Here is a 12821-nt window from a genome sequence, read left to right as displayed (position 1 = left end):
TCTGGTATATTTCTGAGCTTTAGTCGGTATATTTTATCTAGAAACCCGCGGTCCCACTGTTTCACTCTTTCCGTTCTAAAAAACCTCAGCGTCAAGATGGCCGATGTAAATTTTTGCGAATAAATCCAAATAAATATTAGCCATCCGTGCATGAAATGACTTAAAATATGTGTTATGCGTTTGATGGCATATTCCGCGCATGGCTGCTAATATTCTTTTGGAATTTTTCGATTGAACTTGAGCACAAAATGGAGCCGAACTAACTTATGTTTATTCTCTCGTACATTCCAACAAACAGCAAGTCGATGACACTCTCAAGAAGAAGCGTACCTTCAAGAAGTTCACCTACCGTGGTGTGGACTTGGACCAACTGTTGGACATGCCCAAGTGAGTATTCCCGCGACAGCAAATGGATGTGCGGCAACTAATGTTGATTTTCATTTTCATTGTGCAGCAACCAGCTGGTGGAGCTGATGCACAGCCGTGCCCGCAGGCGTTTCTCCCGTGGTCTGAAGCGCAAGCCAATGGCCCTGATCAAGAAGCTGCGCAAGGCCAAGAAGGAGGCGCCACCAAATGAGAAGCCCGAGATCGTCAAGACCCACTTGAGGAACATGATCATTGTGCCCGAGATGACCGGCTCCATCATTGGCGTGTACAACGGCAAGGACTTCGGCCAGGTAAGCGCCAGTGTAAATGTCTCTCCAAAGACAGTATAATTAATGTGTGTTTTACATTCGCAGGTTGAGGTTAAGCCTGAGATGATCGGCCACTATTTGGGCGAATTCGCGCTGACCTACAAACCCGTCAAGCACGGTAGGCCCGGTATTGGTGCCACCCACAGCTCCCGTTTTATTCCTCTCAAGTAAGCGCCACCCGTGTTGGTTTGGCTGCTTTCTATTGGATTATCATGCGAAATAAAGGAAACGTACTTTTATAAGAACATTTGTCGCGTTTATCTGGGCTGCGCGAATCCCGAAAGTAAATAATGAGCACATGTGAAACCTTAAGAAATGTACATTATCTATTTATTGGAACATGTTAATCAGTTGCTATATGTTTGTGCACGGAGTGACATCCCGCCGGAACACCGCTATCTGCGCAGGCGTCGGGCAACGTTGTTGCTGCTGCTGCTGGTGATGGCAGCGCGATCGTAGGCCGTGTCTTTCATGTGGGTGTCGCTGTCCAAGCGCTGATGCTGCGGATTTCTAGGGCTCCTGCTCATCTCACTCACGTCTGCCGAGCCGTAGGCACTGTCTTTAACTTGAGAAGCATATGGAACATTAGAAAACTTGCATGAACGGACACCGCATGGCACTGAGAGTTTGGCAAGGATGATTTGGCTTGGCGATTAGTAGGGCAAGGAGCCAGCGGGAGTCATCGCCTAAAGAAGGAGCTGTCATTGGGGGCATAGGCGGTGGTCTGGAAATGCTGGGTCAGCTGCTGCAGGCTACTGCTCTGGTTATTGCTGCCGAAAGCGGGATAAGCAGCGGTGGCAATGGAGGACTTAAGAATGCTCCTGCTCGAGCTGCGTGTGCCAACGGCGATGGAGTTCTTGGCTGCGGGAGGTGGACGGTTGTTATTCGCCGGACTGGCCGGCGAGGCGTTCACATCGAATGTGGTTAGCAGGAGGCCGCTGCTCTGCGTGCGGTTGAGGAAGCCATCGCTGCGCGGTATTCTCGGATCAGCCTCACCTAATCGATTCAGCTCCGTCTCCATGGAGGTGTACATGGTCAGGTTGCTGGCCAGCAGATCCTGCCTGGAGCCCAGTGTCAGCAGGCTGTCTGCGTTGTTCAGCGTGGAGGCCGTGCTGTAGTTGGAGGGACTGGCGGACTTGGAATATTGCATGGCCACTTGGCCCATTTCGCTGGGACCCTGCTGCAGTGCCCCCGTGCGCGGATCAAAGTGCTTCTGTGTGGCGTCCTTCAAGGTGCTCTTGACCTCCTTGGGGCTCGGTTCCTGCGTCTGTTTGCGCAGCGAGGAGATGTGTCCAGGCAGCGGCTCGCGGGAGACTGAAGACGAGGGCGATGCCGAGTTTGTCTCTTCGTTCTCCTCCTGCAAGGCGTCAGCAGATATTATACGCTGTCTGGTAAGATTGTGCGAAATATTATACCTCATCCTCCTCTGTGATGATGGACGACTCTATCCAGTCTTTGATGCGATTCTTCTTCTGCTGCCGATCGACATTCGTCTCGATCCCACAGTCGGCCAATGTGTAGAGCAGTCGATTCTTCTCATCGGGGCTGCTGTGGAAGGAGTACATGGACGGGCACAGCTCATCCGTCTCGTACTCGGCCATGTCCTTCTTGGCCGTCTTGGCCAGCCAGCGATCGTCGAGGAACTTTGTGACATCCGCCAGACTCTTGGGGCGGTTCGACATTCGCGCAAAGAACCGCTTGAACATGCGCTGGGCATTGGAGGTGAGCAGCTTGAAGAGTCGCGGCGTGCGCCGCAGTGGCATCATCATGAGGCCACCCTGCCAGGCCAAGTATCGCACATAGCGGGGATCATCCGAGGCAGCCTTCTGCCAGGGCAGACACCCGGTGAGGCACACAAAGATCACAATTCCAAACTGCCAAACATCATGGCTGGGATCAGCTCTGAAAGGCAGATCAGTCAAGAGGGATCTTTCTTCTTGGGTTCTTACTCACTTGTAGCTGCCTTCTGGCTTGATTTCTAATACTTCTGGGGGACTATAGGGCAGCCACTCGTTCCGCCGCTCCACGCTGGCGCCCGTCGGGAAGGACTCTCCGAAATCGCACAATTTAATGCGTTGAAAGTCCGCTCGATAGATGAGAACATTATCCAACTTGATGTCCCGATGCACTATGTCTCTGTGGGGGAAATTCATGTAAGGATCAGCGGATTGGTCGTCGGATAGGCAGACACTCACTTTGAATGCATGTAGTCTATGGCGGAGGCCAACTGCTTGGCCACACGCTTGCTGTACACCTCGCCCACGCCCGTGTCCGTCACATTCGATGTGAGATCCCCTAAAAGCAGAGCATGTGGATACATTTCGCAACCTCATTTTGATCATTAAATGGTCTCATACCTAGCGGCGCATATTCCTGTGTGAATACATAGAATCCAGCCGTCTCGAATGCCACATCATAGGTGGTCACAATGTGCCGATGCACGCCCAAATGGAGTCCGTAGTGAAACTCCCGATAAAAGTCACGCAGCGTCACATATGGCTTGGGCACTGCCTTGAGCACCATTTCTGTCTGGGATCCGCGATGCTCCACCAGCAATATCTTGCCGAACCATCCTTCACCCACAATTTGTATTATATCAAACTCATCCACAAGCTGGATCTATACATAGAAATACATAGAAATTCAAATAGATATAGTCTATGCATGGAATATATACAGAGAATAGTTATGTTGAAAATTGGCTGAACTGTGGCTAGATGTTGCCACAATTCTTCTCGGAATTACTGCAGGAATCTGGCATTTATCAGTGAAGGAAATACTCTGAAATGCAACTGAATCACTAACGAAAACATCTCCATGTAAATTTTCAGACTCAACTCACAATACATAAGAATATTGGCCATACCTAGACCCATTAAACATTACTGTATTCGCAAGCGAGACGCTCCGATGCGATGGCTAGTGCTGTTTGTGTTTAATGATCAGGAATCTAATCGTTAACATGGCATTTTCCCTGTTGTGCTGTAGACGATTTCCCGGGTAAGAGATTATTGGCAATTGGCCAATCATAACGATCACCGACGAACTGGGCCAAGTCGAACTCTTAATACCTTTCTATATCTAATTGTTTATTTGAAAATATATCACAAATGGCTAACAAGATGTTCGCAAATCGTATGGATAAATATTTAATAGATATTTGTGAATGTAATTGCTAGATTTCAACAATAATTAGGGATCGCTCACCTTCTCCAACTCGAATTCCCGGATCTTGTGTATATTTCCGCGTGGTTTCTTTGACATTTTGAGCTCTTTTTTGGTTTGAAAAATTTGTCTCGAGCTAGAAGTGTTCTCAGTTCACATCACTTGCTGCTTGGATTATTCCTGATTCGTGATTCAATTTGAATTCTAGCGTTTCGAAGCTTTAACCACAAAAAGACAATAAAAGCGGTTCCTGTGCACGCATATATTTATGTACATATGTGTGTGTATCTGCAGTGGTATGTACTCTCATGTATATAGATACATATTTACATTTTGTAAATATTTATAGCGACAGCAGCAGCAGCAGCAGCAGCAACAGCGCCAAAGGAAAACATTTCTATATCTGTTGAATTCCTCCTTTATATCCGTATTTATGTGCGTTGGCCGTTGTCCGTTGTCCGTTCTTTCTGTCTGCAGCAGCCAAAGTAAATTACGAGATGAATTGTTCAGTTTGCTGCGTTTTACTTCCTGGTGGGGTCTGGTAGGGCCGGGGCCAGGCCAGGCCAGGCACTTTGTAAACGTTTCGTGAATGGGATGGACGGACGGCGGCTGCTGCTGCAATTGTGGTAGTGGAAATTCACCAAACAATAATCTCCGACACGCTCTATGTATGATTGTACATATATATCTATCTATTTAGATATGTATCCACACACAATACGGAATTTTTGAGATCTCTCGCCCCGAGAAAGATTTTAGAACCAGGCCGCACAGCGATCGGCTACAGTCACTCACTCGCATCACTCACTCACTCTCCCGGCTTCGGTGTTCCGTTTTGATGTTTGCTTTCTCTTTGATTTTCCGCTTTATGCATAATATCAACAGCTAAATTAAAAATAATGCTCGCCTCTCCCTCTTATATAAAAACCTTTGCGAAATTATACGAATTTTCGGAACCCCAAAAGAATTCGGGTCAAATGTAACAAGCAGAGTGAACTCTAGCCACACGCGACTCAACACAGAATGCCACTTGGAGGCGTCTCAAAAGCGTTAACTTTGGAGTCCATATGCGCACAGATGTATGTGTGTCTGTATGTACACATGTGTGTGTGTATGTGTGTTTAATGCTGCACTGTTTGTCCACGCGTATAATTCTGCATCCGACATAGACGATAGTCCGTTGCCAACTGCTCTCTGAATTTTTATTTAAAATAAGATATTCTGAGCACTGTGCACGAGCGTTTTCGAAATACATATGTAGAAAGCCCAAATGTTTTTCGAAATACATATGTTTGAGAGCGGCAGACATGAAACAAAGAGAACAAGAGCATGTGGGAGAGCCGATTCAATGCCGTTGCACAAGAAGAAAGTTTTAACAGCGGCAGGCGACGTTCAAAGTAACAGCAACATCAAAGATTGTATATTTACTCTAGATAAATCATGTTAAATATACAAATATGACTTGTAATTAAATGTGATACAACAATTACTGCTATTTAGCATATAAATATAATAATTTCTCGCACTTCATCGCACCATACCGGCAGCACTGTTAATGCTACTGTATAACAGAGCAGCATCCTCGGTTAACATAGCGCTGTTAAGTGGCTCCACTTCCACGACAGTGTATAACAGAGCAGCATCCTCGCTGTACAGCGACTGAAAAGCACGACCCAAACTCACGCTCCCACACACAGAACGCAGAACAATACAGTTGAGGCCCACTATGTACACATATATCCGTTGTAGTGGTATATGTAAGGCAACTCTAATTGGTCACTTCCGTTCCGGTGCCGACAACGTTTCCTTGGCGCATGCGACTTTCGTTCGCTTTTTCAACTTCGACATCGCTGTGGCTGCGCTTGACACACACAAACACACGCAAAGCTATTTATCTGTGTGTAAGTGCTTGAGAATGCAGCAGAGGCAGCAGCAGCAGCAGCACCACCACCACCAGCCAACGGTTAACCACTTGTCGCGCGGGCCCTATAAAAGGCGCTGCTGGCCAGCAGCCTCTTGCATACACTCGAATGTCACCGAAAGCGCCACAACTCCGGACAACTTCTGGTCGCGACTAGCTTTGTATTTTCCAAAAAAGCCCTCAATCGCACCCATTCCATGGTCATCTAAGAAGAATTCCCTGCCACAATTATCCCAGCACATGAATGTGAAGTGAATTCTAAGTTTTCGAGCTTGTGGCACTATTCTGTGGAGCTTCTTGAACAGTATTTCCGATATTTTTTAAAGTTCTCGCGGATTCCTCTACCATGGATTGGTGCAGCTGTACGATTTGAGTGTTATTAAGTTAAGGTAAGTTATGTGATAAAAAGTGTTTAATAATTTGATTTTGGAATATGTTTTGTGTGGCTTAAGCGCTAAGCAAGTGCAATCAGCATGCTGGAAAGTGATCTGGATCTGAAAACTATTAGAAATTATCTTAACGTAGCATTAACACTGCAATATGAATGGAAATCGTAATAGGTTGAACACCTGAATAACTAGAATAACTGGAAATGAAACTGAATATACTTAGTAAGCGAATTGTAGCGCCATCCGATTGTGGGTTTGCATACCAGAGCCAAGACTCTGCGTAGAACAGAGAACTCTCTCGGAGGCCTCAACCAAATCTAGGAATTCAGAGCTAATTGTGATTTTCCCTTTAATAAAAAGAGATCTCCAGCTGTGGCCACTGAGCACGCACTCTGCAGATTCTGCGTTTAATTTGATCAAAAGTTTAAGCAATTAAAGTCGGTGGGGGAGGAAGCAAGTGGATCGGCTTAATTGTTTGACATCTCTGTGGTTTTATTACATCTGATGCCAGCCAGTTCTTCCAAGAGTCTGACCCGCACACGCTCTCTGTGTGAGATTTTGTGGCTGTGGGGCTGCCGCTGGTCAAGTGTTTGTGTTGGGCCTGCCACCTGTCGTATACGTAATACGAGCACAAATACGAGTTCGAGTGCGAGTAGGCCAACGCGTTTGAGCTCTTCAAGGGCTAGGTGGAGAGCACATGTCGCTGGCAAACAGGTTTCGAGTGGTTTGGACACCCACTCATGCGGACACGCAAACAAATATCCAAACCATGCATTCCTGAAGAGCAGATAAGAGAGTTCAACTTAAAGAGGAGTAAAATGTAATTTTGGGCTATGATTTTGCAGGATTCGCAGTGCGGCGGCGGGAACTATAGGCGTCGTCGACATCGAGACGTATTGGGTCAAGGACACGACGGGATATATAGTCGCAGATGTCACCAACGGGACATGCATCAAAGACGCCCACGCCACACGATAACGATAACAATAGCAACAGCGACGAGCGCGAAGAATGGAGCGGCAAGGTGGATTTTTTATTATCGGTTATTGGATTCGCCGTCGATTTAGCAAACGTCTGGAGATTTCCCTATTTGTGCTACAAAAATGGAGGTGGTAAGTACTTATCTGCATATAACCAAAGCCTTTCTCTGTTGATTGCTGCCCTGGCTGGCCCTCTGGCCGTGGCCAATTAGGGCACTAAAGACATTGCGTGAATTGCTCATGCTGAGTGAATATAATTTATATGGCTTTACACATCATTGAGCGCCCCACGGAACCCAACACTTTCCGCTGCCACTTCCACACCCATTCCCATTCCCATTTATGTCTCCTTCTGGCCTTGTTAACACTTTGTCAAAGTGGTGCGAAGTGCTGTCAGAGTGGGCTACGGCATGGTGGGGCAAGCAGCGGAGGTGGTATAGCGTATAAGAGCGCACTTCCTTTGTCAAATTGCAGAAGGGGGTGTATTGTGGTAAAGGACTCGTACACACACATTCAGTTCCTTTTTTTCTGATCCTCGTCGTCAACACCATCATTCAAAACAATTCCAAAAGTTAAGTGCTTTTGTATGACAACTAAATCTGGCAGTCATAATCGCATTTGGCCTTCTTACCCTCTCTCGGAGGTACACATCCATACATACCTTCCCGCACTGCCGCTCCATATCCAGGCAATATGTCAGAGACCGTTCGTCCCCTCACTTCCGTCATATGTGAAGTGCTTTGCTCTCTCTAGGCTTTTGTTGCTGTGGCACTCACACGCACCGCATTGTGGGAAATTCATGTGCGAAACATGTCTCCATCTCCACTTTCCCTTGCTCTGATTGCGGCACTTTCCCACTGAAGCTGATGCAATAAGAATGGATGGGCTGTCGTCCCTTTTCGTATAGTTATTACTATTTGATGATTTTTTTGCTGTGCTACTACCCAACGTCGTGCCTGCTTTAAAATCATAATAATAAATTGTTATATTTATACGCTTCATTGCGTTCAATCAGTGGCAGCTTTCACTTAAGTCCCCGTTTAATGTCCCCTTGGCTCGTGGACGGTTGCCACAGCCACCGCGGCTCGCTCAGGTTGCGATTATTACCACAGCTTAGTGAGTATTATTTATTCTCTTTCTCCATTCTCCTACTCTGGCAATCCCAATAAAGCTGCAGCAACAGTGCTGCCAGCAACAGGCTGTGGCAGCTTCCAAGAGCAAAGAATTTTGCCTGGCAAAGCCATGAAGCTAGCAGTGGCTTAAGAAGTGTTCTTTAACCGTTTGAAACTTGTAGCAATTTTCTTTAAAAGTTTAATAGTGTGTAACCAGGGAAGTCGAAACCATTCAACAATTTACCTTGTTGGAAATTTTGTGGTAATTATAGTCAAAGGTTAAGGCAAAAGTTATCTATTTAAATATTGAAATTTACTCGGGAATATTTGCCTTTTTCTGCCCCATGAATATTGAAAAACTTGCCAAAAATGTAGCCCGAAAAGTTTGATCAATTTTAAATAATAATCAAACAATGGCCAGGCTGGCGGGTCTTGCCCCACCGACATCTCGCCAGTTTCGATCAGGGTATGGACACGGAATCGAATTAGGAGCGCCACACATACATACATAATCGTACTTTAAGTGTGTATATTTTTGCCAGTGTCCTTGTCGAGCTGTTGGAAACGGGGAAATGCACTTGAAGCGACGGAAATTATGGCTTCAACAACAGAGCATTGCCCCAGCACACAGATGCCTTGCCTTTATTTTAGAACTTTTTTTGTTTTTGTTTTACATAGTTGACAGCACGGACGGAAGGAAGAGCCTTTGTAGAGCCACCCAAACACAAGCATAGATATGTATATATCAGCATAGATGTATGTATGTACATATGTATATTAGGTATAGATATATAATAACCGTAGACGACGTTGTCGGCCACTTTGCCTGCTAATAGACATAATCAAATCATAAAGACATCAACCCCTGTCACTCGACAAAGTATCGATGGCACTCTACCAATTGTCAGAGCCCAGCGATGGTGCCAGGGTCTGCGGGTGGGCGGTTTGAAAGGGCGTTGGGTCGGCGTCAATGGGGTGGCCGGAGGTGACGGAGATGGCTGCATGAGACAGCCAAGCCCGTGCCCTGCCCCTACCCCCTCGTTCTGGGTATGCTGTTAATGTTTTTAAAATGTCCTTAGAGTGGCACTTGTAAAACAATTTGATTTTGTGTACGAACGAACACCCATCAAAGCATGGCTCCATGGCAAATACAAGTGTACACACGGGTATAGATCCGTGTGTGTGTGTGTGGCACAGCAGAAGGGCGCACAATGGAGAGGCTGTGACACGGGTCAGTCTCTTCGCTGCTCTATGTGTATTTATATGTATGCGCCAGTTATGCAATCATTATCATTTAAAGAGATAAAAACGTTGTGTCATCAAAGTTGCAGGTGTCGGTGCGAGGGCTGGGGCGAGTGTTGCCACATTTGGGCTGCCATCAATGATGGGACCCACACACCTGTCGGTCCAACCAGTTTTCTGGTATTTCTTGTTTAGCTTTCGAATTTGTCTTTTACCTTTCCCCTGCATCTGATACCATCTCTGAGTATCTCGAACTAACTCTTTTTCAGGCGCTTTTCTTGTGCCGTATGGCATTATGTTGGTGGTCGGCGGCATACCGCTGTTCTACATGGAACTGGCACTCGGCCAGCACATTCGTAAGGGTGCCATCACCTGCTGGGGTCGCGTAGTGCCGCTTTTCAAAGGTAAGTTCGGGGCATAACCCGAGGAAACACATCCCAAATTCATGAATCATTTTCCAGGCATCGGTTATGCGGTGGTGCTGATTGCGTTCTATGTGGACTTTTACTACAATGTGATCATTGCCTGGTCGCTGCGTTTCTTTTTTGCATCCTTCACCAGCACCTTGCCTTGGACATCGTGCAATAATGTTTGGAATACACCAAACTGCAAGCCGGTAAGCCATAGCCATAGCATCTCTTATATATAAGTTTTCATCATTTTACTTTCTGGTAGTTTGAGAGCCAAAATGCTTCACGCGTACCTCTGATAGGAAATGTCAGTGACTTTTATGTGCTGAACAATCAGAGTCTGCTCTATGGCAACGAGTCCTATGCCAATGGGACGTTCACGAGTCTGGAGACAGTGCCAAGTAGCCATCAGGATGGCTTTCAGTCTGCAGCCTCCGAGTACTTCAAGTGAGTTGTGGTCCCCCCAGTTGTGTGTTCCATCAGTGTATAATCTTCCCCCGCAGTCGCTACATTTTGGAGCTGAATCAGAGCGAGGGCATCCACGATCTGGGCGCCATTAAGTGGGACATGGCACTCTGCCTGCTGATTGTCTATCTCATCTGCTACTTCTCTCTGTGGAAGGGCATCAGCACGTCGGGCAAGGTGGTGTGGTTCACGGCACTGTTCCCCTACGTGGTGCTGCTCATCCTGCTGATCAGGGGTCTCACGCTCCCTGGCTCGTTCCTGGGCATCCAGTATTATCTCACGCCCAACTTCAGTGCCATCTACAAGGCTGAGGTGTGGGTCGATGCTGCCACACAGGTGTTCTTCTCGCTGGGCCCCGGCTTTGGGGTGCTGCTAGCCTATGCCTCGTACAACAAATACCACAATAATGTGTACAAGTAAGTGACACTTGGGCAGAGGCATCTGTGTTAGCCATTTACCCCTTATGACATTCTTTTTCCTTCCACAGAGATGCGCTGCTAACTAGTTTCATCAACTCGGCCACCAGTTTCATTGCCGGGTTTGTGATATTCTCCGTTTTGGGCTACATGGCACACACGCTGGGCGTGCGCATCGAGGATGTGGCCACCGAGGGTCCTGGTCTGGTATTTGTCGTCTATCCGGCGGCCATTGCCACCATGCCAGCCAGCACTTTCTGGGCTCTGATATTCTTCATGATGCTGCTCACGCTGGGACTCGATAGTTCGGTGAGAGTTTCCCCCAAACTATAGCCTTTCCAGTGCTCATTCCTCTCCCTTGCAGTTTGGTGGATCGGAGGCGATCATCACCGCTCTGAGTGATGAGTTCCCCAAGATACGCAAGAACCGCGAGCTGTTCGTCGCTGGGCTGTTCTCGCTGTACTTTGTGGTGGGTCTGGCCAGCTGCACCCAGGGCGGCTTCTACTTCTTCCATCTGCTGGATCGCTATGCCGCCGGCTACTCCATTTTGGTGGCCGTCTTCTTTGAGGCGATTGCAGTGTCCTGGATCTATGGCACGAACCGTTTCAGCGAGGACATACGCGACATGATTGGCTTCCCGCCGGGCAGATACTGGCAGGTTTGCTGGCGCTTTGTGGCGCCCATCTTTCTGCTCTTCATCACGGTGTACGGGCTGATGGGCTACGAGCCGCTGACCTACGGCGACTACGTCTATCCCAGTTGGGCCAATGCGTTGGGCTGGTGCATAGCCGGCTCCTCGGTGGTCATGATACCGGCGGTGGCCATATTCAAGCTACTCACCACGCCGGGCAGCCTGCGGCAGCGTTTGACCATACTCACTACGCCGTGGCGCGACCAGCAATCGATGGCCATGGTGCTCAATGGGGTCACCACCGAGGTGACCCTGGTGCGACTCACCGACACGGACACTGCCAAGGAACCGGTTGACGTCTGAGTTAGGCCCATGGCGCGTTTTCAAGTTTACTACGTCTAGACTTGGGAATTTACCAACAACTCCTGTTCACGTAATTTGTTGCATTGCGGATAGAGGAGGAGGAGGAGATAGTAGAAGGAGAGAGGTCACCACCCACCAGTTAGAATTTGTTTCATCGTTAGCCAATGGTCGATGCTAGAGGTATAGCTCTAGTCTGCCAATTGCAAATTTCGCATACAACGTACTTAGGTTTCGGCACAACAAAAACCAAAAAAAAAGAAGAGAGCAAAGCAAAAGCAAAAGCAAAAAGCAAACAACAGAAGCTGCTGCAAACCATAAGTCTTATGTTAAGGAGTAGTTTGTAGTTTGTATGGTTAATGCCAGTTATACATACACACATACACACATATATACATAAATACTTATATACAATGCTGTGTAGATAATACCAATAGCAATACGAGAAGCACGTATCAAATCCCTCGAAATATTCATTCGAAAGCCTGCAAGCAATGCCAAGGGAATTAAAGACACGATCGATGCCTCAGCTCTCAGCAGATTTGGGCAACAAGATCTGTACATAAATACACAACAGTAGATGATGTAAAAGCTTTAAACACATTAGTGGATGGACAACTCATCTCGAACTGAAGCAATCGCTGCCACAGTGGAATCGCAAAATGCCTTCAAACAGCCATGAAGGGATTTTGTGTTGATTGATTTCCAGTAGTCCCATACCGTCCCCAACAACTACAATTGGTCGTTTAAAGCAGCCATTTTAAGCCATCAATTGGAAGTTCAGCCCATGCCCAGTTCAACGTTCTGTTCTGTATATAGATTTATGATATGTTATTGATTTGATTTTTAAAAGATTCTTCACACTGAAGCAGAACTGACAGCCATTGGTTTTGCTTCAATTTGTTGAAATAAATTATTAAACTTTCAGTTACTGAAATCACTGCATTGTGTGTTCACTTTTGGGTGGGGCTAGGCATCTTTTGGAGGATTGTGGCAGCAGCTTTAACTTGTTACTCCCCACATTAAAGCCAATTG

At 47.0% G+C, this 12821-nt stretch overlaps 3 protein-coding genes across 5 annotated transcripts; 2 read left to right on the top strand and 1 right to left on the bottom strand.

Annotated features, from left to right (window-relative positions):
- The first annotated feature begins 14 nt into the window (after positions 1 to 14).
- Positions 15 to 942, top strand: LOC117892184 (40S ribosomal protein S15). The gene is made up of 4 exons (XM_034798271.1): positions 15 to 105; positions 299 to 387; positions 455 to 677; positions 741 to 942. The coding sequence occupies exons 1-4, from the start codon at positions 97 to 99 to the stop codon at positions 864 to 866; spliced, it is 447 nt and encodes a 148-aa protein (XP_034654162.1). The 5' UTR covers positions 15 to 96; the 3' UTR covers positions 867 to 942.
- Positions 943 to 996: 54 nt separating this feature from the next.
- On the bottom strand, positions 997 to 4200 carry LOC117892176 (serine/threonine-protein kinase SBK1). 3 transcript variants are annotated; one of them, XM_034798258.1, is made up of 7 exons: positions 3903 to 4199; positions 3053 to 3314; positions 2891 to 2990; positions 2649 to 2831; positions 2111 to 2597; positions 1692 to 2052; positions 997 to 1314 (listed from the first exon to the last, which is right to left on the bottom strand). In XM_034798258.1, exons 1-7 carry the CDS (start codon positions 3957 to 3959, stop codon positions 1091 to 1093), a joined length of 1674 nt encoding a protein of 557 aa, XP_034654149.1. In that variant the 5' UTR covers positions 3960 to 4199; the 3' UTR covers positions 997 to 1090. The 3 variants fall into 3 exon arrangements, with proteins under 3 accessions (XP_034654149.1, XP_034654148.1, XP_034654147.1); XM_034798257.1 differs by having other exon boundaries at positions 997 to 1260; positions 3903 to 4197; XM_034798256.1 differs by having other exon boundaries at positions 1218 to 2052; positions 3903 to 4200.
- Positions 4201 to 5867: 1667 nt separating this feature from the next.
- Positions 5868 to 12154, top strand: LOC117892174 (sodium-dependent dopamine transporter). Its single transcript, XM_034798253.1, has 8 exons — positions 5868 to 6170; positions 7016 to 7282; positions 9774 to 9908; positions 9966 to 10120; positions 10180 to 10361; positions 10418 to 10795; positions 10867 to 11104; positions 11160 to 12154. Exons 2-8 carry the CDS (start codon positions 7102 to 7104, stop codon positions 11787 to 11789), a joined length of 1899 nt encoding a protein of 632 aa, XP_034654144.1. The 5' UTR covers positions 5868 to 6170; positions 7016 to 7101; the 3' UTR covers positions 11790 to 12154.
- The last annotated feature ends 667 nt before the right edge of the window (positions 12155 to 12821 follow it).

This window comes from Drosophila subobscura, chromosome E (assembly GCF_008121235.1).
Source record: "Drosophila subobscura isolate 14011-0131.10 chromosome E, UCBerk_Dsub_1.0, whole genome shotgun sequence".
In the NCBI taxonomy this organism is placed as follows: domain Eukaryota; kingdom Metazoa; phylum Arthropoda; class Insecta; order Diptera; family Drosophilidae; genus Drosophila; species Drosophila subobscura.
Note: the sequence above shows the minus strand (reverse complement) of the source record. Positions and strands in the feature narration are given on the sequence as shown.

Coding starts and splice junctions, on each gene's coding strand:
- LOC117892184 (XM_034798271.1), top strand. Junction 388..454: donor CAACTGTTGGACATGCCCAA/GTGAGTATTCCC, acceptor TTCATTGTGCAG/CAACCAGCTGGTGGAGCTGA. Junction 678..740: donor ACGGCAAGGACTTCGGCCAG/GTAAGCGCCAGT, acceptor TTACATTCGCAG/GTTGAGGTTAAGCCTGAGAT.
- LOC117892176 (XM_034798256.1), bottom strand. CDS start 3,959: ATGTCAAAGAAACCACGCGGAAATATACACAAGATCCGGGAATTCGAG. Junction 3,315..3,902: donor GGGAATTCGAGTTGGAGAAG/GTGAGCGATCCC, acceptor TTCTATGTATAG/ATCCAGCTTGTGGATGAGTT. Junction 2,598..2,648: donor AAGCCAGAAGGCAGCTACAA/GTGAGTAAGAAC, acceptor TCTGCCTTTCAG/AGCTGATCCCAGCCATGATG.
- LOC117892174 (XM_034798253.1), top strand. CDS start 7,102: ATGTCACCAACGGGACATGCATCAAAGACGCCCACGCCACACGATAAC. Junction 9,909..9,965: donor CGTAGTGCCGCTTTTCAAAG/GTAAGTTCGGGG, acceptor ATCATTTTCCAG/GCATCGGTTATGCGGTGGTG. Junction 10,121..10,179: donor ATACACCAAACTGCAAGCCG/GTAAGCCATAGC, acceptor ACTTTCTGGTAG/TTTGAGAGCCAAAATGCTTC.